The sequence below is a fragment of the Scomber japonicus genome, chromosome 9 (genome assembly GCF_027409825.1).
Source record: "Scomber japonicus isolate fScoJap1 chromosome 9, fScoJap1.pri, whole genome shotgun sequence".
Taxonomy (NCBI): Eukaryota; Metazoa; Chordata; class Actinopteri; order Scombriformes; family Scombridae; genus Scomber; species Scomber japonicus.
Window position 1 is genome coordinate 3,725,153 of NC_070586.1, and position 26,474 is coordinate 3,751,626.

General features: G+C 38.7%; 2 protein-coding genes across 2 annotated transcripts; one reads left to right on the top strand and one right to left on the bottom strand.

Moving 5' to 3' along the window:
- Positions 1-208: 208 nt before the first annotated feature.
- Positions 209-1,699, top strand: LOC128364298 (E3 SUMO-protein ligase ZBED1-like). Its single transcript, XM_053324835.1, has one exon. The coding sequence runs from the start codon at positions 209-211 to the stop codon at positions 1,697-1,699; it is 1,491 nt and encodes a 496-aa protein (XP_053180810.1).
- Positions 1,700-5,196: 3,497 nt separating this feature from the next.
- LOC128364299 (GTPase IMAP family member 8-like) lies at positions 5,197-26,339 on the bottom strand. Its single transcript, XM_053324836.1, has 6 exons — positions 26,269-26,339; positions 26,130-26,178; positions 19,050-19,103; positions 8,804-9,970; positions 7,388-8,678; positions 5,197-5,251 (listed from the first exon to the last, which is right to left on the bottom strand). The coding sequence occupies exons 2-6, from the start codon at positions 26,146-26,148 to the stop codon at positions 5,197-5,199; spliced, it is 2,586 nt and encodes an 861-aa protein (XP_053180811.1). The 5' UTR covers positions 26,149-26,178; positions 26,269-26,339.
- Positions 26,340-26,474: the final 135 nt, after the last annotated feature.

Consider the following 26,474-nt stretch of genomic DNA (forward strand, 5'->3'; position numbering starts at 1 on the left):
ATCAAAATTTAATGTTTAATATGTGGTTATTGAGCATGCATTATAGAGTCATACGCAGAGGGGATGTCGGCTCAGTGTCTCTCAACAACAATACAAGAACCAATCAGAATTTCCCTGATGTTCCCAGGAGCCAATCAGCGCTCTGAATGCAGACGCCGGAGAAGTGAGGAGAAACTAGTTTACTCAAAAGTTTCTCCGCTGAATGATAATGGCGAGTCAACGCGAGACGGACAAGAGTAAATATGAAGAGGCACCGTCGACATTTAAATCTGCTGTGTGGGAGCATTTTGGATTCTCTGTAAACTATGACGAGCAGGGGAAGAGGACTGTCAACAGGCAAAACACGGTGTGCAAGCATTGCTTTACAACCATCACCTACTCGACAGGTAATACATCTAACATGTCGGCCCATCTGCGTCGCCATCAACCGGCTGTAACACTAAGCGGAGCAGCATGGAGAGCTGGTTTCCCAGCGAAAACGCAGTCAACCATTGCTGCAGCCTTTCAACAACAATTCTCTAACAATTCGGAAAAACACAAGGAAATAACAAAAGCAATAGGCGTGTTTATAGCAAAAGACATGCAGCCATACTCGGTGGTTTCGGACAGGGGATTTTGCTACATGCTAAAGGTACTCGAACCTCGTTACAGTATCCCCTCCCGCACCCATTTCAGCAGTAAAGTCATTCCTGAACTTTATGAAGTGTGTAGGAGTGAAGCTGAAACCGAGTTGAAACAAGCCCCCTTCCTTGCTCTTTCTACTGATAGCTGGACATCCAGGGCAACAACTAGTTACCTTACAGTGACAGTACAATACATTTCAGATTGGGAGTTAAAAGGCTACGTGCTACAGACTTGTCCCGTGTATGAGCGCCATACCAGTGCACATTTGACACAAGAACTGAAGCAAGCAGTCACAGAATGGAAGCTGGAGAGAGAAAACATCACTATTCCAGCTACCAGAGATAATGCTCCTAACATCCACGACACAGATGTCTTTGGGCCACACATTGGGTGTTTTGCACACGTTTTGAACCTTGCAGCAAAGAAGGCTGTGGCTCTCAATGCAGTGTCACGTCTCCTGGGGAAGGTCAGAAAAATAGTAACATTTTTCCACAAAAGCACCACTGCTGCTCAAGTTTTGACCAACAAACAACACATGCTAAACATACCAGAGCACAAACTGATCCATGATGTTGGAACCCGCTGGAACACAGCACATGACATGCTTGAGCATTATGTGGAGCAGCAACCAGCCATATTCTCTGCCATGGTAGACAAGGCTGTGAAAAACAGAGGCAAGGATATGGCCATGCTCACTGACAGTGAGCTGAAGCTGGCGGAAGACCTCATCCAGTTGCTTAACCCACTGAAAAAAATGACAACTCTGATGAGCAGCGAATCAACTCCCACCTCATCCATGATTCTTCCTCTGAAGACAATGACTCTAAAATCCATGACACTACATGCAGAGGACAGTCCAACTATCAGGGAAGCCAAGCTAGCCATCACAAAGGACTTGGAGAAAAGATATACAGACCCAGATCTCCGAGACTACCTGCACAGAGCTACAGTCGTCGGCCCCAGGTTCAAGTCATTACCTTTTCTCGATGAAGCTGCCCGTGACCAAGTCTACAAGGACCTCATAACAGAAATTGTGCAGCATGGACATCAGGTATTTGATCTTTTTTTAATGTGAATTTGTAATTGATTGTCATTGTTTTCATCATGTGCATTAAATAATTATTGTTATAATTATTATTCATTTCTAATATTTTCTTGCAGTATCCCCTCCTCAAAAGAAGACTGCCATGTCAGAGTTACTTGGGGGTCTTTTCACAGCAACAGAGGAGCAGCAGTTCAAACCACCTACCAAAACTATTGAGGAAGAGGTTTCCTTCTACAAAGCAGCTGATTGCCTTCATGTAGATGGTGATCCCTTTCAGTGGTGGAAAATGAATCAGTTCAAATTCCCCCATGTCTCAAAGCATGCACAAAAGTATCTCTGTGTCCCTGGAACCTCTGTTGCAAGTGAGAGAGTTTTCTCCACTGCAGGTGATATTGTGAGTGCAAGTTGTTCTCGTCTTGCCCCAGAGAATGTAGACATGCTTGTCTTTTTACAAAAGAACCTCAAAGTAAAAGAAAAGCTCTATTATAGGGCAATAATTGCATTTTTGGCAAGTTTACATTTTATGCTACCTATTTGTAACAGAGGGCTTGCATTTCCCAAAAGACTGTAGGTTACATTAAGGCTAATTGTTCTAATATGTTGTTTGCTGCTTTTAATGTTGTTTATGTTTACATTTTATAATACTTATTTATAGATATCAGAACAGACACTCCCCTGAAGTGTGAGAGTCACAACAATGTTGCCAAACTTTAACATTTTTTATTTGTTATATCTATTTTATCTACCTATTTTTATCTATTTGATGTTTGATTCTACTACCTCACCAATTGTTGACCGAGGGCAAGTTGGACAATTGTGTTTCTGTGATAAGGTTTGATTTATTTTACATTTTGTTTGATTGTTTATTCTATTCTTTGATGGTGTATTTATAACTGTTCTCTTCAAGTGTGTGACTGACAAGTTGTTTGAGTTGATTAATGTTCATGTTTACATTTCACATAAGTTTATTGCACTTTACTATATTTAATATTGTTGAACTGTTTGTTCCTTTTGTATAATAAATGTTGTGATTTAGCTTCATCTGTGCCTTTTTTACATTAAATATTGTGTGAGTAGTAGTGGTTTGTTTATTTGAAATTGAAAGGGTAAATAATCTACTGCATGTTAGAACTAAGATAATATATTTAAATATCGAAATCGAACCGTTACCGTGGGCCATGAACCGTGATACAAACCGAACCTTGGGCACACTGTACCGTTGCATCCCTACTGAAAACCATATTGAAGTTTGGTCTGCAGTTAGTCTTCCCTAATGTTTATGTGGCTTTGAGGATGTTCCTCGTGTTGCCGGTGACAAACTGTGAGGGGGAGAGCTCATTTTCTCATTTTTCTCAAAAAATGAGCCTGAAGTCCTTCTTATTACTGGCAGTAGAGTCTGAACCTGTCAGAGACCTGGACTTTAGAGATGTTGCGGAGGAATTTGCTAGGAAAAAGGTCATTGCATAAGGGAGCTACTCTAATGTGTGTGTGTGTGTGTGTGTGTGTGTGTGTGTTGTTAATGTGCATTGTGTTTTTGCAACATTAGTTGTTGGGATGTTTGATATTGTGGAGATTCTAAAAACAGGTTGTTTGCTATTCTTTGAAGTGTTTCTGCATATCTGAGTGTAGACTGTTTTGATAATACACACACACACACACACACACACACACACTGCATGTGCTGAGAGTCTTGTGTTGAATTTATCAGTCAGTAAGTACAGGAGTTTCCAATAACTACTACATCCACACTTGTGAAGTAGTAAACTAGTTGTCTGTTGTGTTGGTGCACATACAAGTGTGTGCGCGTGTGAGGGCCTCTGAATTCTTAATCCAGCCTTGGCTATCTGTATGTCTATTTATCAATGTATCTAATCTGTATATAAATATATCTAATCTGTATACTAACCCCCCCCCCCCCCCGACCACACCACCACCACAAATAGATGCCTGTCCTGTGGGAAACACTGTGGACCTCATTTATAGCATAAAATTTACTCACCCGGACAACTTTGGTGTCATTTGGAGTCGTTCTCCAGTGCAGCGCTGTGTATATCTGTATAATGTGAGTACACGGGGCACCGAAACGCAACCTCTATGTAACACATTATCTGCAGCCGAACTAGTTCATTTCACCAATATTTAGTTATGAAACGTTAGTGCTACTCCCCTCCAAGTCCGCTGTGGCATGTTATCAACATCCGGGATCTGTAGGTTGACCCAGAGTGATAGCTGGGTTGACCTACTAACGAGCCGTTTGTTGTTCTTGGGCCAGCTGTTCCTCTCTCTGCCTCCGCATCCTCCTTTCAACGAGCTCCTCATCCATGTACTCTGGCTCAAAACGGTAAGGACGTCCATCATAAACAAAGTCATCATCCACCACCTCAGAGTTGGAAAAAAATTCAGCCATGTTGCCAAAAAGTAGCAGTCGCAAACTAGAGCTAAACGAGCTGTGATGTGGCTGCGCGCGCCGTTCGGAAATTACATCATCCAGATGAGAGGTTAGTAGGTCAACCTACAAACCCCGGATGTTGATAACATGCCACTACGGAGGGGAATACACTAACGTATCATAACTAAATATTGGTGAGATGAACTAGTTTGGCGGCAGATAATGTGTTATATAGAGGATGCGCTTCGGTGCCCCGTGTACTCGCATTATACGGATATACGCGGCGCTCCACTGGAGAACGACTCCACATGACACCAAAGTTGTCTGGGTGAGTAAATGATCGTATTTTATGCTAGAAATAAGGTCCAGGTTGTAAAAACAGTAATTATCCTTTAAGACTGTATCACCACTTCCACATGGTGGAGAGTCTTCCTCAACTTGCTGCTGCACCATCATGGCAGCGGAAGCCTCACTCTGACTCACCTGCTGCTGAGAGGAACCTCTGCTGCTAGCTCTGGCCACGCTGGCCCCCGCAGCAAACATTTCTGACAGTTTTTTGCTCCTAGCAGCGTTGGTCGCGAGAGTTTTTCTTTTTCTCCATTCTTCAGCTCCGCCTTTTCGTTTTTTACCCTCAATCTCCATTTTGTAATTCTCGCTTTGTTTTTCGTGTGCTGGTATGTTGTTTCTCTCACTCTCTCTCTCATTATGACTGCTTGTCATTAAAGGTGATTGGACGAGGGGGGGGACTAGAGTTAGCATAGCAAGGCGCAGCAAAAACTAAATGAACAAATAAAAAATAAAAATGGGCAGCCATCGGCCCACCGGGAAAAATCCCGGTACCCCAATGGCCAATCCACGCCTGACTGCAATACGTAGTAAAACTGAAGTTGATGTTAGAGCTCCACCTGCTGGACACAACAGTGTAAAAACACACAGGTGAGGTTCAGAGCATTTTAATAATATGAATGTGGACAAAATAACAGGAACCCAGTATAACAGGAATAACAGTAATAGTCTGTATGAGCTTTATGAAGTGTGTAATGTTTCATGATCCTGTCAGAAGTGTCTGATGTTCATGTTGGAGGCTGTAGTTTGTTCAGTGTCTTTCAGTCAGTGTTAGTTAGTGAAGGTACTGTGATTACTTACTGACAGCTCTGCTCACACACCTGTCCTCATTTCTGACAAGTTTCCTCCTGTCACATCACAAACATTCACAGAGACTGAGACTAAGTGCAGAAACAGCTTTCAGCTGCTGAACTTCTAAATAATAACACAAACAATAAAGGAAAAGAGAATAAAACACAATAATGCAATAATTGGTAATAAACAGTACAGAAGAAAACAATATAATATAGCATGTATATTTAGTACAGATGGAAACTGCAGTTTATAACACCTACCCTCTTATTTAAAACAAAAAACAACAACAAAGCAAACAATACTCAACATATTTGGTTCAATATTTGATTCTGATTTTTACCAAACTTTACACAAACTGAGACAAAGATCCTGAATGTTTCAGCAGTTATCAGTGATTCAGACCTGCAGCAGTTCTAAATAGAATATTTTACAGAGTTGTTTAGATATTAAAAGTCTGATTTATCACAGACTAAAATCAACATCTTCAGGATTTAGTTCATCTTTTAAATACACTTCATTTGGCCACAAAAACAACGTTCAAATATATCAACAGACCAGAATTACTGAATGATACTGACTAACCATTGATGTATATAAGGAGAAACTGTGAAATATGTCTTTGATTAAAAAGAGAACTGAGAATAGAGAGATGAATTTCACTCTTCAGTGACTGAGATGTTTTCAACACACACATGGGTATGTGAGGATTAGATTAAAAAAGACGTCCTTAGATTTTAATCTTTTTCTTTTTTATAAACTCCAAAAAAGTGTAATAATCTCCTCTGATGTAAATTTAAACTGTAAATTGTTTTAATTTCTTTATTTCAGGCTGTTTGATGAACCTCAGCTATGATACACTGCATGTGGAATCAAGTGTCTGTATCAAGTCACTTATTTGTCCTTCGTGTTTTTTCTGCAGATTTTCCTTTTCACCTTCATTTTTCTCCTTTTCCTGTTTTTCCAGTAAGTTGAGGATTTTTCTCAGATTCAAGATGTTGACACTTTTCACTAACTGACTGATTTGTCTTTGATATTTTTCCCTCTTCTGTTTTTCATTGTTGGCTTTTAGTGCCTTTAACAGATCATACTGTTCATCTTTGTCTTTCAGTTCTTCCTCATGTTCTCTCTTCTGAGCTTCAAATTTCTTCCTGTGTTTCTCTTTGAATTCATTGAACTCTTCAGCTTTCTCTCTGACTTCATCTTCATATTTCTTCTTTACATTCTCCAGCTCTTTATTATATTTTTCCTCTAATTCTTTTCTCTCTTCCTCCTCATGTTCTCTTCTGATTTGATCTTCTTCTTTCCTTTTCTTTTCATATTCTTCTCTTTCCTGTTCATATTCTTCTTGAAGCTTTTTTATTCTTCTCCGCTCCTCCTCTCGTTTCTGTTCATCTTCTTGTATTCGTTTCTCCCACATTTCTTTTTGTTTCTTCTCCCAGTCCTCTCGTTCTTTTCTCATCTCTTCTCTGTTCTCCATCAGCTTTTTATCAATGATTTCTTTTTCTACTGATTCTGACTTTATGTTTTTCTCCAAAGCTGCAAGTTTCTGTTCCCACTTCTGTCGTTCAGTTTCTTCCTGCCTTTTCCTCTTTTTGTCTTCTTCTTCTTCCTCTTCCTGTTCTTTCTTTCTCTGTTCTCGTTTTTTCTGAATCTTTTCCTTCATTTCCTGTTCATATTCTTCTTGAAGCTTTTTTATTCTTCTCTGTTCCTCCTGTCGTCTCTGCTCAACTTCTTGATTTCGTTTCTCCCACATTTCTTTTTGTTTCTTCTCCCAGTCCTCTCGTTCTTTTCTCATCTCTTCTCTGCTCTCCATCAGCTTTTTATCAATGATTTCTTTTTCTTCTGATTCCAACTTCATCTTTTTCTCCAAAGCTGCAAGTTTCTGTTCCCACTTCTGTTGCGCGATTTCTTCCTGCCTTTTCCTCTTTTTGCCTTCTTCTTCTCTCTCTTCCTGTTCCTTCTTTCTCTCTTCTTGTTTTTTCTGAATCTTTTCCTCCTTTTCCTGTTCATATTCTTCTTGAAGCTTTTTTATTCTTCTCTGTTCCTCCTCTCGTCTCTGTTCATCTTCTTGATTTCGTTTCTCCCACATTTCTTTTTGTTCCTTTTCCCAGTTCTCTCGTTCTTTTCTCATCTCTTCTCTGCTCTCCATCAGCTTTTTATCAATGTTTTCTTTTTCTTCTGATTCTGACTTTATCTTTTTCTCCAAAGCTGCAAGTTCCTGTTCCCACTTCTGCCGCTCAGTTTCTTCCTGCCTTTTCCTCTTCTTGTCTTCTTCTTCTCTCTTTTCCTGTTCTTTCTTTCTCTCCTCTCGTTCTTTCTGAATCTTTTCCTTCATTTCCTGTTCATATTCTTCTTGGAGCTTTTTTATTCTTCTCTGTTCCTCTTGTTGTCTCTGTTCATCTTCTTGCTTTCGTTTCTCCCACATTTCTTTTTGTTTCTTCTCCCAGTCCTCTCGTTCTTTTCTCATCTCTTCTCTGTTCTCCATCAGCTTTTTATCAATGATTTCTTTTTCTTCTGATTCTGACTTCATCTTTTTCTCTAAAGCTGCAAGTTTCTGTTCCCACTCCTGTCGCTGAATTTCTTCCTGTTCTCTCCTCTTCTTGTCTTCTTCTTCTCTCTTTTTCTGTTCTTTCTTTCTCTCTTCTCGTTCTTTTTGAATGTTTTCCTCCTTTTCCTGAAGTTGTTTCTCTCTCAGTTCTCTCTCCTGTTCAATCTCTGCTCTCTGTGTTTCTATTCGTCTTTTCGTTGCCTCCATTTCTTCCTCATGATTTATTTTAAGTTCCTCTCTCTCTCTCTTCATCTCTTTGTTCTCCTTCAGGATCATCTCCATTTTCTTCTTTATTGCTGCCTCGGCCTCTTGCAGCATCTCATTGGTGAAACAGCTGCCGCCATTTTTCTTCACCATGGAGTCAATCTTGTTTATCAGCTCACTGACTTGTGTGTGATTTTGTTTATCACAGTTATTAAACACATGGCATCTTCCTCCACAGTCAGCAACCAGCTTCTTAAAAGATTCATCACATTCTTCTTTAATGTATTCTTCAATAGACTGCTTGCTACGCTCCAGATCATCTCCTCTTGTAAAAAGAATGATGGTGAACTTTTCTGAATCCTTCCCAAAAGCTTCCTTGATGAGTTTTAATGTCTCCTTCTCTTCTGGTGTGAATCTGCCAATCGGTAACACCAACAGGAAGACATGTGGTCCTGGAGCCAGAAGACTGATGCATTTCACCATCTCCTCATTAACTTCATCATGGGACAAAGTGGAGTCAAACAGACCAAGAGTGTCGACCACGGCGACATGACGACCGTCCACTTCACTCTGTGCTTTCTGACACTGTTTGGTGACTGATGTTTGACTTAATTTGGCTTTAAACTCTTCTCTTCCCAGAATGGTGTTTCCTGTAGAGCTCTTTCCACTGCCAGTCTTCCCTAGCAGAACAATCCTGATACACTCTGAGCTCTGTTTCTCATTATCACCTGTAACATCAAAACAACTGCAGTTACTTTAAATGTTCACAGTTTCTACAGTACAGTGCTGTAGACTCAATACTGTAATTCAGGACATGATTTAGATTACATTTATTTAAATTTAAATTACTAACCAGTGATCTTCTTCTTTTTCAGGCTCTCAAGTTCAAATTGTTGTTGTATGAGTTTATCCTTCTGGGCATGTGCAAAGGTTTCTGTTGTATAACAACATGGTTTATTTTCAGACTGTCTCATCGTCTCCACAGTATCCAACACCTCAGAGATCTGCTGCTTGTTCTTGATGTTGAGAACAACATATCTTCCTCCACAGCTCCGACAGAGCTCCTGGATGTCTCTGTTCTTTCTTATAAAGTCAACAACAGCTGGAGCTGTAGGATCTGACTCCACAGTGAACAGAATCATGATGAAGTCATTGGCTTGAGAGCTGAATGTGTTCTGGATGGTCTTTAACTCTCCCTTGTCATCATCAGTGAGGGGACCCACAGGTAGGACCAGGATGAAGGCATGGACACCCTCAGGCTCACAGAGGGAGATACAGCTGAATGATTCCTCCATCACTGCCTCCTGAGGTTTTCCATAAAAGGCAGGCAGCTCCACCAGAGAAACCCAACGTCCACACACCTCTCCCTGATGTTTAACACACTCTGATGAGCTGGAGACTGAATGAAGCTCTGTCTGACCTAAAATGGCCTTGGCTGCTGAAGTCTTCCCTGCTCCTCTCCTCCCACACAGAACCAGGTTTAAAGACTTTGGTCTTGTGGTCTCTTCAGTGAAGGTGAGGAAGGTTTCTCTGTTTTGATGAACAATGTTCTCAATCTTCTCCATTAACTGTTTGTGGTCATCTTCAAACATGTTGTAATATCTTCCTCCACAGTCTTTAATCAGCTGATTCACAGTGAAACTTGTTTCTTTCTCCTTGTGTGTGATGATGACCATGGAGTGTTTAAAAGCATCTCGACCAAACAAACTCAGGATGAACTTCAGTCTTTTTTTGTCATTTCCACTGAACTCAGAAGGTTTCACTATCAGCAGCAGAACATTTGGTCCAGGGAAGCACAGATTCATGCATCTCCTAACTTCTTCTCTCACTGTCTGCTCAGACTGACTGAAGACATCTGAAGTTTTTACTACAGTCAATGGTTTTCCTCTCCACTCTCCACAGGCGGCCACACAGGAGGGATTTTTTTGGCAATGAAATTCTTCTTTCCCAGTAATGAGGTTACCAAGTTTTGTCTTTTTGTCTTCACTTTTCCCCACCAGCACAATCCTCAGTGCAGAGACTGAAAAACAACAAGGAGAAAAAAAACACATGATCACAGTTCAGAGTTGGTGACAACAGTCGACCTAAATTCAGCCTCTAAGACACAGCAGATATTTAAACATGATGGGAGAACATAAACTGCATTTTGCTTTGTTCCAAGTAACAGGCTGAGGATTGCAAAAGATGACAATATTTATCTCTCTCACAGATGCATGCACACATACAGAGACAGAGACACACACAATATTTATCTCCCTCACAGACACACAGAATTACTTGAGTTTACCGTCGCGGCAGACAGTATTTTTTGCCGACCTCACCCAAGTTTTACCGTCATTCTCTCATCCACTAAAACATGGAACTCACGGAAAGCACCGATGATCGGTCCAATTTGCGGAAAAGTTGCGGTGATTGGACAAAATTGCAAGGCCCGCACATAATCGCGCGGATTGGTTGAATTTGCATTAATTGTTGCGATTGCGACATCGCGAATTCTTGGAGGGACTGCACAACAGGCATGATGAAAAAACAGCTTTACAGATAAATCAAAGTTACAGGAGGAAGTAAACAAGTCACTGTGGTGGTAAAACCCACAAACATCATCCATCCATCCATCCATCTTCTTCTGCTTATCCGGAGTCAGGTCGTGGGGGCAGCAGCCTAAGCAGGGAAGCCCAGACTTCCCTCTCCCCAGCCACTTCGTCCAGCTCTTCCCGAGGCGTTCCCCGGCCAGCCGAGAGACATAGTCTCTCCAGCGTGTCCTGGGTCTTCCTCGGGGTCTCCTACCGGTGGGACGTGCCCTATACACCTCACCAGGGAGGCGTCCGGGAGGCATCCTGATTAGATGCCCGAACCACCTCATCTGGCTCCTCTCGACGCGGAGGAGCAGCAGGTCTACTCCGAGCTCCCTCCGGATGACTGAGCTTCTCATCCTATCTCTAAGGGAGAGCCCAGCCAGCCTACGGAGGAAGCTCATTTCGGCCACTTGTACCCGCGATCTTGTTCTTTCGGTCACTACCCAAAGCTCATGACCATAGGTGAGGGTAGGAACGAAGATCGACTGGTAAATCGAGAGCTTTGCCTTTCGGCTCAGCTCTCTCTTCACCACGATGGATCCGTGCACCAATCCGCCTGTCGATCTCACGCTCCATCCTTCCCTCACTGTGAACAAGACCCCGAGGTACTTGAACTCCTCCACTTGAGGCAGAATCTCCCCGACCCGAAGAGTGCACTCCACCCTTTTCCGGTTGAGGACCATGGCCTCGGATTTGGAGGTGCTGATTCTCATCACAAACATCACTGTAATGTATTTCTTTGTCATCAATTATAGATGAGTGTATACTGTATGTTCATATGTGCTTGTTGATGCATGCAAGTGTTTTCATGTATAGATACATATATGTTTATCATGCAAATTAGAACTATTCCTTCATAATATACAGTTACCTACTTAATATAAAGTCACTGCCTTTGATATTCTATACATCATATACATATAAGCACACATATACATCAAATGTATATGTGCTTGCCTCTCTATGGTTTTGCTGAACTGCATTAGTTTAATACACTGCTACATTATATCTAATACAATATTTCATTTTTGATTTAATTCAATTTAATTTAATTTAATGGAATTGTATTATTTATTTGTATTGAATTGAATTTAAATTAATTTAGATATGTATGAAATTATGAAAAGAGAGAAAGAAAGAAAGAAATTCCTGCTGTTTTAATGAGCGACATAACTCAGCATTTCACAGCCTGTTAAGGTCAGAAAGAACATTCATGTTATTTTTTTCACAAAAACTGTGTTACACTTAATTTACAGTTTTAAAGCTGAAACATTTTCATGTTCACATGAACAACCTTCATCTGTCAGAGGCAGTGAACTCAAACATCTGTACTTTCAATGTCAGGGGTTGGTCAGACCTGGCAGGCCCAAACGTATTGTGAGGGTCTGCTGGGAACGTCTGGCAGAGTCTCCTGTCAGAGAGAGTTTCAACTCCCACCTCCGGGAGAGCTTCGACCATGTGCCGGGGGAGGCAGGGGACATTGAGTCCGAGTGGGCCATGTTCCGTGCTTCCGTTGTTAAGGCGGCTGACTGGTGCTGTGGCCGTAAGGTGTTTGGTGCCTGTCGTGGCTGCAATCCCCGAACCCGCTAGTGGACACCGGCCGTGAGGGATGCCGTCAAGCTGAAGAAGGAGTCCTATAGGGCCTTTTTGGCCTGTAGGACTCCGGAGGCAGCAGGCAGGTACCAGCAGGCCAAGCAGAGTGCAGCTGCGGCAGTCACTCAGGCAAAAACCTGGACATGGGAGGAGTTCGGTGAGGCCATGGAAAACGACTTCCACATGGCTTCGAAGAGATTCTGGACCACCATCCGATGTCTCAGGAGGGGCAAGCAGTGCGCTGTCAACACTGTGTACGGTGGGGACGGTGCACTGCTGACCTCGACTCGGGACGTTGTGGATCGGTGGATGGAATACTTCAAAGACCTCCTCAATCCCACCGACACGCCTTACGGTAAATAAGCAGGGCCTGGGTACTCTCTCTATCTCTGGGGGTGAGGTGGTCAAAAAGCTCCTTGGTGGCAGGGCCCCGGGGGTGGATGAGATCCGCCCTGAGTTCCTCAAGGCCCTGGATGTTGTGGGGCTGTCATGGTTGACACGACTCTGCAGCATCGCGTGGACATCGGGGGCAGTGCCTCTGGATTGGCAGACTGGGGTGGTGGTTGGTCTTTTTAAGAAGGGGGACTGGAGGGTGTGTTTCAACTGTAGGGGGATCAAACTTCTCAGCCTCCCTGGTAAGGTCTATTCGGGGGTGCTGGAGAGGAGGGTCTGTCGGATAGTCGAACATCGGATTCAGGAGGAGCAGTGAGGTTTTCATCCAGGCGGTGGAACTGTGGACCAGCTCTACACCCTCTACAGGATCCTTGAGGGTGCATGGGAGTTTGCCCAACCAGTCCACATGTGTTTTGTGGACTTGGAGAAGGCATTCGACTGTGTCCCTCGGGGAGTCCTGTGGGGGGTTCTCCGGGAGTACGGGGTACCTTACCCCCTGATACAGGCCATCCGTTCCCTGTATGACCGGTGTCAGACCTTGGTCCACATCGCCGGTAATAAGTCGGACTTGTTTCCAGTGAGGGTTGGACTCCGCCAGGGCTGCCCTTTGTCAGCGATCCTGTTCGTAATTTTTATGGACAGGATTTCTAGGCGCAGCCAGGGTGTGGAGGGGGTCCGGTTTGGTGACCTCAGAATTTGGTCACTGCTTTTTGCAGATGATGTGGTCCTGTTGGCTTCATCAGACCGTGACCTCCAATTCTCACTGGCTCGGTTCGCCGCCGAGTGTGAAGCGGCCAGGATGAGAATCAGCACCTCCAAATCCGAGGCCATGGTCCTCAGCCGGAAAAGGGTGGAGTGCACTCTCCGGGTCGGGGATGAGATTCTGCCCCAAGTGGAGGAGTTCAAGTACCTCGGGGTCTTGTTCCCGAGTGAGGGAAGGATGGAGCGTGAAATTGTCAGGTGGATCGGTGCGGCGTCTGCAGTAATGCGGACTCTGTACAAATCCGTCGTGGTGAAGAGAGACCCTAACCCTAACCCTCACCTATGGTCATGAGCTTTGGGTAGTGACTGAAAGAATAAGATCACGGGTACAAGCGGCTGAAATGAGCTTCCTCCGTAGGGTGGCTGGGCTCTCCCTTAGAGATAGGTAAAGCTCAGTTATCCAGAGGGAGCTCGGAGTAGACCTGCTGCTCCTCCGCGTTGAGAGGAGTCAGATGAGGTGGCTTGGGCATCTAATCAGGATGCCTCCCTGGTGAGGTGTTCAGGGCACGTCCCACCGGTAGGAGACCCAGGACACGCTGGAGAGACTATGTCTCTCGGCTGGCCTGGGAACGTCTCGGGATCCCCCGGGAAGAGCTGGACGAAGTGGCTGGGGAGAGGGAAGTCTGGGCTTCTTGCTTAGGCTGCTGCCCCCGCGACCCGACCCCGGATAAAGCGGAAGAAGATGGTACGGTATTATGTACTAAACTGGTGATAAAGAGACACTGAGGCTTAAAATGAGCTGCATGAGTTGTATCTCGACCAGTTAGACACTGATCATAAATCTCATCACTCTTAAATAAAACATTATATGTAAAATATTTAATATCTATCAGCTTTCAGACAAACTAATATTTACCTTTAATTCCTGACATAAATCTGATAAGAATTATGTTTAAAAAAGTAAATGTCCAATACCATCAAATGTTTAGTTTCTCAAGCGGCTCATTTAACCACCAGTTCAATCTCATATACAAAGTAATAACTGACATATAAATATTATAATTGATAGAGTCCCAGATGAAAAATCTGAAAAGAAGAAACTCCTTTCTGATGACTAAAAAGTAGATCCACAATGTGTAGAAACTGAAATAACACACAACAGGGAAATATGATGCAGGAGGGCAGCTTAGATCAACTGAGGTGAAACTGTTAAGATTCAAGCACAGAGTATGCCTGAGGAAGCTAATTATACATTAATGATTTTTCAGAAAAAGTTAATCTGAGAAGAAAATAACTTTAACCTCAACTAAAGGAACAACATGAAAAATATTATTCGCTATTTCATTTATATTAAAGTATTAGTTTTGTTGTTACATTTTTTATATATAACATATATTTTTAGATGTCATTGTGGACACAACATTAGTCAACTTTCATGGATGTAATATCAAATCTATTTTTCTAAAAGGTGCATTCTGTTTTTCTAAATGAGAAAAATGTGATTGTAAGATTTATATATCATCTTCTGAATATTGATATCAACAAGTTCAAATACTGGCTATTAAGGGTTTTAGAAGTTGTTGATGAAGAGAATAAACTTTGCTCCTTACTAGTTGATTTTAATATTCATTTATTAAAGAGATATTCTCTGAGAGGAGAGATGTTTTGGGAAAACTTGATGACTGAGATTATTAAAAAATCATTTGGACAGAAACAGAAACATTTCTGAGACTGACTGTGATGCAGAGGAGAACACATGATGTTTCTACAGAACATCATTTAAATATTTTTGATGTCCTCTGGCATTTTAGTGGGTAGACGTGTTTTCCTCAGCTCTCTACTCACTGTATACTTTACGCTTTTGTTACAAACCTGAACTTTCACTTGTTTTTTATATTACTCCAAAGACAGTTTTTTACTGCTTACACCATCACTAAAGAAATATAGTGGACAACAGAGTGGAACAGTAATTACTGTAAAAACTGGTGTATAATGATAATAACTACAAAGATAATGATGTGAGCATCCAAACTTATAAAGTGTAATGTCCTATAAACAAAGTGCAGAGCTACCAAATGCTAACAGACAGACTATTATACACCGGATTGGGATCAGTCACAGATTTAGCTGATACACTCTCCATGATATGTCCTAACACCACTGGACTAGCTGCAGAGGCTCCTAAACCAGCCTTCACTAACAAAGCTTCGTAGTGGCATCACACCAACACCAGACTTCAACTCCAGTCAGGACTTGGTCTGACATTTGGCGCTGCAGAGGAAAATCCAGCAAGACACAAACAGGTACGACCCTCTGACTGATGTTCATGATGCTGAACACAGGACAGTTTATCACACCTCAGAGACACTCAGAGAAACAGCCCAAAATCCACTGTCAGGTCAAAAGAAGAAAAATTCTGGAGACTCAAGAATATTATTCTCCACTATTGACCACACACACACACACACACACACAGACAATTCTCTAACTCAAAATGTGATGAACTTGTATTATTCTTTAATAACAAAATAACATCAATTAGAGCCAGTATTGCTGCTGCTGATATAAACACAGATCTCAGTAAATAATACAAGACTATCAGTGAATGTAACTCCTCCTCCTCATGTATTGAACCTGAACCGAGAGCATTTTTAACCAAGTGTTCAACAGTATTTCAGGTCATGTCTTTAAACATCATAAATATATGACTTCAAACACACATCTTTCCAGATTCATTTAAAACAGCTGTAGTTAAACCTTTACTAAAAACCCCAACCTAGATAGTAACGCTCTGTCCAGCTACAGGCTGATATCCAACCTTCCATTTATTAGTAAGATACTTGAAAAGATTAATAAACTCCTGTCTTAAGGAATCAAAATCCTGGGTGGAATATTAATCAGGTTTTAGATCAAATCACAGCACTGAAACTGCTCTTACTAAAATAATCACTGACCTCAGGTTAAATAAAGTCTCAGTTCTTATCCTCTTAGACCTAAGCACAGCTTTTGATACGATTGACACGATATCCTAATCAATCATCTTGTAAAGTGTGTTGGTCTCTCTGACTGTGAGTTTAACTGGTTTAAAACATCAAAGGGAGAAAGTTTTATGTCAGTCTTGGAGATCGTGTGTCTGAGGAACATAAAAACTGCTCTGGGGTTCCACAGAGGAGCTGCCTCAGTCCTTTATTATTCTCACTCTACATGCTGCCACTTAGTGACATCATCAGAGAGCATAATGTACGTTTCCATAGTTACGCAGATGATACTGCGTACCGAACCAAATGATGATGCAGCCATAAACATAAATGGATGAGCAATAACTTCTTAAAGTTAAATGATGACAAACTGAGTACAATAATTTGGAAAATTAAATCTTGATGTTATTTTAGATTCAAATTTAAACTTCAGTTCTCTGCAGCTCGACTATTAACCAGAACTAAAAGGAGATAACTCACTTTTTATCTGCTCTGCTGTGACTTCCTGTGAGTTTCAGAGTTGACTTTAAGGTTGTCCTCCTTACACACACACAGACCTTAATACTACACGGATAACTTCATGTTAACAGAGGTGGGAGGTAATGAAGTATTTGTACTTAGTTATTGTACTTTAGTAGAATTTTCAAGTATCTATAGTTTACTTTTCCTCTCTACATTAGAACACAAATATCTGGACTTTCTACTCCTTACATTGTCAAAACAGGCTTGTTATTTGTTTCAACCTCAGTGACTTTATAAGAAGACATGACTTTTAAATAAGCAATAAAAAAACAATCTTTTTTACCCAAATCCAAAGCACATGGAAGAAAAGTCCAACAATGAGCAGACAGTGCAGGAATGTAACACCAGCTGTAAGACTGACAAATGAACACATGCTGAGCATTGTGCACAGACGTGCAAGATTCACATGATAAGGCTGACAGCCCTATTTAGATGTGTTACATATATACATAAATCTGTTATCTCCCAATTGATTTTATCCTCATTTGTAAACAAACAATATTGTTACTAATGTATTGACTGATGTTATTAAGTCTGGCATCTTTTATACTGATATTTAATCATCTTCCTGTTTCTCCGTTTTTATCCTACATAATAAGACAAATATGAATAAACTAAAGAGATCCTCATTTAGAAATGTAAACAATAAAACATTAATAACTTCATAGAGATGTTTGTAAAAGTGTTCATAGAAACAGAATATGAAGCATCTGATGTTAATATGGTTTATATACTTTCTATACAAACCTGTTTTCAACCATTGTTTTCCTCTAATGGAAACAAAAGATCTGTGAACATGAATAAACTATGATTTACTACTAATCAATGAAATCTGATCTCAAGATAAATTAATTATATGATAATATATTTTCTAATTCCCAATCCCTTAAATGGCACTACATATAAAAATTATGGTGAATGTCAAACAGAAATATAATAGTGACTATTTTACCAGATCTTCTACATGTGATACTCTGAATGAATTACTCAACAACAGAAACTCCTTTACTCCATCCTGACTGGATTTCACGCATATATGGTGTACAGATAACAGACTCCTTACTTATTACTAATCAATAGAATACATTTTTTGTATATATGGGAATATGTCTTACAAACATATTGGCAATGCTTGTGGTTCTGAATATATAAATAAAGATTTTCCCTCTCTACATATTTCTGAATCTGTAAAGTCTTCAGAAGTACTTGACATCATCATGAAGTTTAAAGATTCTTCTGCTGGTCAAATTACAGCCTCACTAATAAAAACACTAACCATTATCTCTAACCCTAACCCTTTGAGATTAACTCTGATTTTCATTCATATCAGACAAGAAATAATCATTTACACATTCATTTCTATAGAAGCTCTTTTGTCAAATGCTCATTGATTAATCAAAGTGTTGTTTATATAAACAGTATACATAACTTAAATGAAACATGCTGAACATGATCTGAATGTAAAAGAAAGTAAAAAGAAATCCTTCTTCTGTAAATCATATTCTTGAATGTAATGTTTTATTTCTAGGTGCAAATAAATTATTGTTGTTATTGTGCTTCTCTGTGTCTCTCTCCTCCTTCTTTCTCTCTCTACCAGATGCTCTGTTCTGTTAAAGTTTTTCTAAGTTCTGCTCACAGAGGAATGTTGAGTCTGATCTAGATGTGCTTTATGTGAAAAGTGATGAAAAGACTTTGTAGCGACTACTTTTCTGAAAGGCCGCTGGGAGACTTAGTAGGCTCTTATCTGTGACATGTCCACAAAATCATACTGAAGTTCAGATGACGTTTTTACTGAAGTTTATTTGAATGAAAAAAACAAAAAGGACTGACAAGCAGCTGTTCCACAAACATATAAAAACCCTGATGTGATCTGACTGTAAGAATAAAGTGAAAGACGATGGTGATGATGATGACGATGGTGACGGTCAAACAGAAAATATCGGAGCTCTACTAACTCCCTTTGTCCAAAGACTCCAGCCGCCACCCAAGTGAACAGATAAAATAAGGCGAAACCACACCCATGTGTCAATCAATGCATGTGACGCAATACGTGCAGCTGAAGCAAATATAAACATAAACCAAACATATTTTGGCTCCTGAAGATTTATTAGAAAGGTCTCATCTGTACAGCTTCTGTCTGATGGATTTATGGTGAGACCTCTGCCCCCCCCCCCCCCCTAACTTAGCCTCACATCTTTCCATAAACACCTCTGCTCTCAGGTCTAACTTCAGTTATTTTATGTTTCTGGAAAATTTGATGGTTTAACTGGTTGAATATTTCTTATTTTATTCTTGAAATATAAAATGTTGAGAATTCTCATTCAGTTCAACTTACAGGTAGGACGAGTGAGGTCAGGGCTGCTGCTCCTCTGAGACTTTACGTCATCAACTGTAATAAACAAAACAAAACTGAAGAACTCAGATCAATCATTAAACATTTATGTATCTAATATTCATTTACACTTATAAGTAATGTACTGTACATATTCATAGCTGAACAGGTTCAGACTGTGTTGTTGTGTAAACCTTTAGACTTAGATCAGGTTCCAGTTTATTTTCAAAGGTTATTAACAAATATCTCTTCTTCTCTCTAAATTTGGCAACTTGGATTCAATCAGGTTTTAAAATTATCATTTACACTCAGACCTGATTTACTAAGATCCCAAATAATATTAAAGGTACTAAGTTGCATGTGCAGTGTAATAGATTACATGTTTAGTTATTGAGTGTTTTGCAGGTGATCTACTAAGAATAACTGTAAATAACAACAGGAGCAGACAGCAGGATTTAAATGAGGGTTTTGTGTCTTAATGGAGAAAAATGATCTCATGGAATTAAAGGTTCTGAGTAACATATTGAGTTACAGCAGAAATATATTACCAGATAAATGCTGTATAGAAGATTATTAGTGACAAAGTCAATGCTGTTAGTAAAACCAAAAATATTAACACAGGTGGAAAAACTCCGTCCTGTGTGTATTCTGTCATTGTGTCTCCATCTCCTCGTCTCCATGGCAACAGACGGTTAATACCTGTCCTTCTAACTCATTATTTATAGACACAGTTACCGTAGCAACATTAGCTTCAGATTTGGTAAATCACAATGTGTGTGCTAAATAACATATTTACATTTTCTCTTCCCTGTATTTTACACACTGGAGTTAAAACGTCCCATATTACATTCATTACGGTAAACTACTAATATTACGTTCATTACGGTAAACTACTAATATTACATTCATTACGGTAAACTACTAATATTACATTCATTACGGTAAACTACTAATATTACATTCATTATGGTAAACTATTAATATTACAGTCATTACGGTAAACTACTAATATTACATTCATTACGGTAAACTACTAACTACTAATATTACATTCATTATGGTAAACTATTGATATTACATTCATTATGGTAAACTACTAATATCACATTCATTATGGTAAACTACTAATATTACATTAATTATAGTAAACTATTAATATTACATTCATTACGGTAAACTACTAATATTACATTCATTACGGTAAACTACTAATATTACATTAATTATAGTAAACTACTAATATTACATTCATTACGGTAAACTACTAATATTACATTAATTATAGTAAACTACTAATATTACATTCATTACGGTAAACTACTAAATAGACAGAGTGTATTATCTTACACAGTTGAAAGACTCAAACCTCAGTGCGCTGTGTTAGTAGATCAGCTTGAACATTTTTTGCAGGTGATGTCAAGTTTGCACGTTTTTACACACGCAGACCTTTAGTTAATCAGGCCCTAAGAGTCTATTTAAAGTGAATATGTATCAAACAGTGTTTATGTATAAAGTAACCTGGCCTCCATTCTCTCTACACATTTCTTATCAAAGTTACTTTGAACTTAACTCTCATTTTCATTCATATCAGACAAGAAGGAATCATTTACACATTCACTTCTATAGAAGCTCTTTTGCCAAATGTTCATTTATGAATCAAAGTGTTGTTTATATAAACAGTATAAATAATTTAACTAAACATGTTGAACATTATCTGAATGTAAAAGAAAATAAAAAGAAATCTTTCATTTAAGCCAAACTAATGACTATAACTAAAGTTTATTCAGTGTAAGAGAAGCTGATTAATGTTATTATCTTATTATTATTATTACTATCACTGTTACTGTTATTATGTACTACAGGAGTGTCTGTGTGTGTATAAATGTGTATGTGAAATGATGTGTGTTTTAGTCTCAGTACATTAAGGTTTTAAACTACAGTGTTTATTGAAGCTTATCACTTGTAAGCCTCATAAGTTTCTCTGACTTCTCCTGCACATTATTTTGTTAAATCATATTCTTGAATGTAATGTTTTATTTCTAAATGCAAATAAACTAAACATATTATATTATTGTTGTTGCTTCTCTGTGTCTCTCTCCTTCTTCTTTCTCTCTCTACCAGATGCTCTGTTCTGTTAAAGTTTTTCTAAGTTCTGCTCACAGAGGAATGTTGAGTCTGATCTAGATGTGCTTTATGTGAAAAGTGATGAAAAGATTAATTAGAAAGGTCTCATCTGTACAGCTTCTGTCTGATGGATCCACCGGAACATTGTTACTTTATTCATGAAGTATAAAATGATGTTGAAGGATTCTTATTCAGTCTCTACTTACAGGAAGGACGATCACGTGAAGGGCTCCTCCTCCTCTGAGACTTTAAATCATCAACTGTAAAAAACAAAACAGAAGAACTCAGATCAATCATTAAACATTTATATATCTAATATTCCTTTACACTGATAAGTAATATACTGTACATACTCATAGCTGAACAGGTTCAGACTGTGTTGTTGTGTAAACCTTTAGACTTAAGATCAGGTTCCAGTTTATTTTCAAAGGTTATTAACAAATGTCTCTTCTTCTCTCTAAATTTGGAAAGTTGGATTCAATCAGGTTTTAAAATGATCATTTACACTCAGACCTGATTTACTAACATCCCTAACAATATTAAAGGTACTAAGTTGCATGTGCAGTGTAATAGATTACATGTTTAGTTATTGTGTGTTTTGCAGGTGATCTACTAAGAATAACTGTAAATAACAACAGGTGCAGACAGCAGGATTTAAATGAAGGTTTTGTGTCTTAATGGAGAGTTTGGACGAGCAGAAATGTGATCTCATGGAATTAAAGGTTCTAGTGGAAGAAGTTAACAAATATATTTACAGCAGAAAAATATTACCAGAAAAACGGCATATGGGAGATTATTAGTGACAAAGTCAATGCTGTTAGTAAAACCAAAAATATTAACACAGGTGGAAAAACTCTGTCCTGTGTGTATTCTGTCATTGTGTCTCCATCTCCTCGTCTCCATAGTAACAGCAGGTTAATACCTGCGCTTCAAACGTATTATTTATAGACACAGTATATTTTAGATCGGAGTTGTGAAAAAAGAGCCAAATCTCGCAGCCGTCTCCCTCACGTATTTTACCCGGGTGGCGACGCACCATTCTCTGGGAGCGCTCTGGGAGTGCCCGCTATCTGTTTATCTGGAGCTGGAGCTTCTGGGACCGGTTCTCGTTTTACAGGGGGTTTTTTGACAGCAAATTGTGATAAAATGTTAAATCTGGTGAAAATCAGAGACAAAATCACTTCCAGTATCATCAGCCCGATGAAATCCCTCAGCTCGACCCCCCCAGCGCGCCCCAGCGCGCCCCAGCCGCGGCTCCGGGGGCGTTGAGGCCCCTGGGGGCAGCGCGAGTAGCTTTAGCTACCCCGGGAGCCGCAATAAACAGAGAATTATAAGGTGCAGACAGGAGATCTTTTAGGAGCATGATGTACCTTGTAAAAGCCACCTCTCTGCAACCTATGAACATTATAGCATTATCACTGCCAAATGAAAAATCTGATGGTCCATAAAATGTGGCAACAGGATCTGAGGGTTAAACGTTACTACTCTGTGAAATGACTATGTAGAATAATGTAAAGAACGTTTGTTAAGCATTTCATACACTAAATATTTTTTAAAAGAAGTGAGATACAGGGTTCTCACATGACAGGGATAGATAGATAGATAAATCGACTCAATAGTATATTTAATTGTTAAATTGTGCTAAACTTAAACAGCCTCAGCAATATAATGCATCATATGCATTGATTCATCAGTGATATCAATCCACAAACATTCTGTAACAGTGAAACAGAGAGGGACTGTTTTTACTTTTATACTTAATTGCATTTTGCAGATAAAACTTAATGTTAACACTTTCACAAAAGTGAGGTTTTGAATGCCGGTCTTTGTAGTGTATAGTAGTAGTGTAGTGTCTTTGTAGTGGAGTATTTTCACAGTGTGGTATTAGTAGGCTACTTTTACTGAAGTAAGGCAGTTCAATACTTTGTACACCACTGGTTACAAGATGTTTGTCTTTCTTTATATTTAGAAAATGGAAAAGAAAGCTGCCCAGGCCCTGGCCGACCTCCACACCCGGGCCGCCCGCAGCAAGGACTACAGCCTCACATGGGGCGGGCGGGTCTCATCTGTACAGCTTCAGTCTGATTAACTAGTTGAATATTTCTTACTTTATTCATGAAATATAAAATGTTGTTGAAGAACTTTCATTCAGTTCAACTTACAGTCAGGACGATCGCGGTCAGGGCTGCTGCTCCTCCTTCTGCTTCTGCCCCTTTGAGACTTTAAATCATCATCTGAAAGAAAAAACCCAGAAGAATCAGATCAATCATTAAATATTTATGTATCTAAAATTAATTTACACTGATAAGTAATGTACTGTATAAGCTTGTGGCTAAACAGGATTTCCAGGTTCAGACTGTGTTGTTGTGTAAACCTTTAGACTTATATCAGGTTACAGTTTCTTTTCAAAGGTTATTAACAAATGTCTCTTCTTCTCTCTAAATTTGGAAAGTTGGATTCAATCAGGTTTTAAAATGTTCATTTACACTCAGACCTGATTTACTAACATCCCAAACAAAGGTACTAAGTTGCATATGCAGTGTAATAGATTACATGTTTAGTTATTGTGTGTTTTGCAGGTGATCTACTAAGAATAACTGTAAATAACAACAGGAGCAGACAGCAGGATTTAAATAAAGGTTTTGTGTCTTAATGGAGAGTTTGGACGAGCAGAAATGTGATCTCATGGAATTAAAGGTTCTGAGTAACATATCGAGTTACAGCAGAAAAATATTACCAGAAAAACACCATATGGGAGATTATTAGTGACAAAGTCAATGCTGTTAGTAAAACCAAAAATATTAACATAGGTGGAAAAACTCCGTCCTGTGTGTATTCTGTCATTGTGTCTCCATCTCCTCGTCTCCATAGCAACAGCCGGTTAATACCTGCGCTTCTAACTTATTATTTATAGACACAGTTACCGTAGCAACATTACCTTCAGGTTTGGTAAATCACAATGTGTGTGCTAAATAACATGTTTACATTTTCTCCTCCCTGTATTTTACACACTGGAGTTAAAACGTCTCATATTACGTTAATTACAGTAAACTACTAATATTACATTCATTATGGTAAACTACTAATATTACAGTCATTATGGTAAACTACTAATATTACAGTAAACTACTAATATTACATTCATTACGATAAACTACTAATATTGCATTCATTACGGTAAACTACTAATATTACATTCATTACGGTAAACTACTAAAATTACATTCATTACAGTAAACTACTAATATTGCATACATTACGGTAAACTACTAAAATTACATTCATTACGGTAAACTACTAAACTACTAATATTACATTCATTACAGTAAACTACTAATATTGCATTCATTACGGTAAACTACTAATATTACATTCATTACGGTAAACTACTAAACTACTAATATTACATTCATTACAGTAAACTACTAATATTGCATTCATTATGGTAAACTACTAATATTACATTCATTACGGTAAACTACTAAACTACTAATATTACATTCATTACAGTAAACTACTAAACTACTAATATTGCATTCATTATGGTAAACTACTAATATTACATTCATTACGGTAAACTACTAAACTACTAATATTACATTCATTACAGTAAACTACTAATATTGCATTCATTATGGTAAACTACTAATATTACATTCATTACGGTAAACTACTAAACTACTAAAATTACATTCATTACGGTAAACTACTAATATTACATTCATTATGATAAACTACTAATATTACATTCATTATGGTAAACTACTAATATTACATTCATTATGGTAAACTACTAATATTACATTCATTACGGTAAGCTACTGATATTACATTCATTATGGTAAACTACTAATATTACATTCATTACAGTAAACTACTAATATTACATTCATTATGGTAAACTACTAATATTACATTCATTACGGTAAGCTACTGATATTACATTCATTACGGTAAACTACTAATATTACATTCATTACAGTAAACTACTAATATTACATTCATTATGGTAAACTAATAATATTACATTCATTATGGTAAACTACTAATAAATGAACAGCACGTATTATCTTACACAGTTGCAAGACGCTGTAGATCAGCTTGCACATTTTTTGCGGTTGATGTCAAGTTTGCACGTTTTGACACCTTTAGTAAACCAGGCCCTAAGTGTTTTATTAAGACTACAGTAAAAGTACTGCAGTATTATGAGTGATGTAGTATGCAGTATTACAGTAAAAGTATTGCAGTATTATAGTGATGTAGTATGCAATATTACAGTAAAAGTACTGCAGTATTATAGTGATGTAGTATGCAGTATTACAGTAAAAGTACTGCAGTATTATAGTGATGTAGTATGCAGTATTACAGTAAAAGTACTGCAGTATTATAGTGATGTAGTATGCAGTATTACAATAAAGTACTACAGTATTATAGTGATGTAGTATGCAGTGTTACAGTAAAAGTACTGCAGTATTATGAGTGATGTAGTATGCAGTATTACAGTAAAAGTACTGCAGTATTATAGTGATGTAGTATGCAGTATTACAGTAAAAGTACTGCAGTATTATAGTGATGTAGTATGCAGTATTACAATAAAGTACTGCAGTATTATAGTGATGTAGTATGCAGTATTACAGTAAAAGTACTGCAGTATTATGAGTGATGTAGTATGCAGTATTACAGTAAAAGTACTGCAGTATTATAGTGATGTAGTATGCAGTATTACAGTAAAAGTACTGCAGTATTACAGTGATGTAGTATGCAGTATTACAGTAAAAGTACTGCAGTATTATGAGTGATGTAGTATGTAGTATTACAGTAAAAGTACTGCAGTATTACAGTGATGTAGTATGTAGTATTACAGTAAAAGTACTGCAGTATTATAGTGATGTAGTATGCAGTATTACAGTAAAAGTACTGCAGTATTATGAGGTTATAATCAGATCTGACTGAACTCACCAGGTGTTGCCGGCTCCATAATGTGGTGTAAAACATGAGACTGGTTGATCTGGAGGAGAGAAGAAGAAATAAACAGAGTGCAGCTGCAGTAATGAGCTCATTAAAAAGTGTTAAGGTGACACAAACAGTGGATACTTACTGGTGTCAGTGTTTCTGCTCTGTGTCCTCTTTGAGGAGTCCTGCTGAAGACAAAGAGTCTCTGTCACCAACTTTCCTGAAACAACATCAGATAAAAACATCAAGAGACAGTTTGGGAAAGCTTTGCTCACACTGATTAAACCACTGATTCAAAACTGTCATGTTTCATAGTTTGAACATTTCATTTGTTCACTCTTTAAAATCTAA

Bases quoted from the DNA above. Each gene is read 5' to 3' on its own strand.
- LOC128364298 (XM_053324835.1), top strand. From the start codon at position 209: ATGGCGAGTCAACGCGAGACGGACAAGAGTAAATATGAAGAGGCACCG.
- LOC128364299 (XM_053324836.1), bottom strand. The intron at 9,971-19,049 runs GTAAGTTGAACT...GTTGTTTTTCAG, and splicing joins TGACCTCACTCGTCCTACCT to TCTCTGCACTGAGGATTGTG. The intron at 8,679-8,803 runs GTTAGTAATTTA...TTGATGTTACAG, and splicing joins GAAAAAGAAGAAGATCACTG to GTGATAATGAGAAACAGAGC.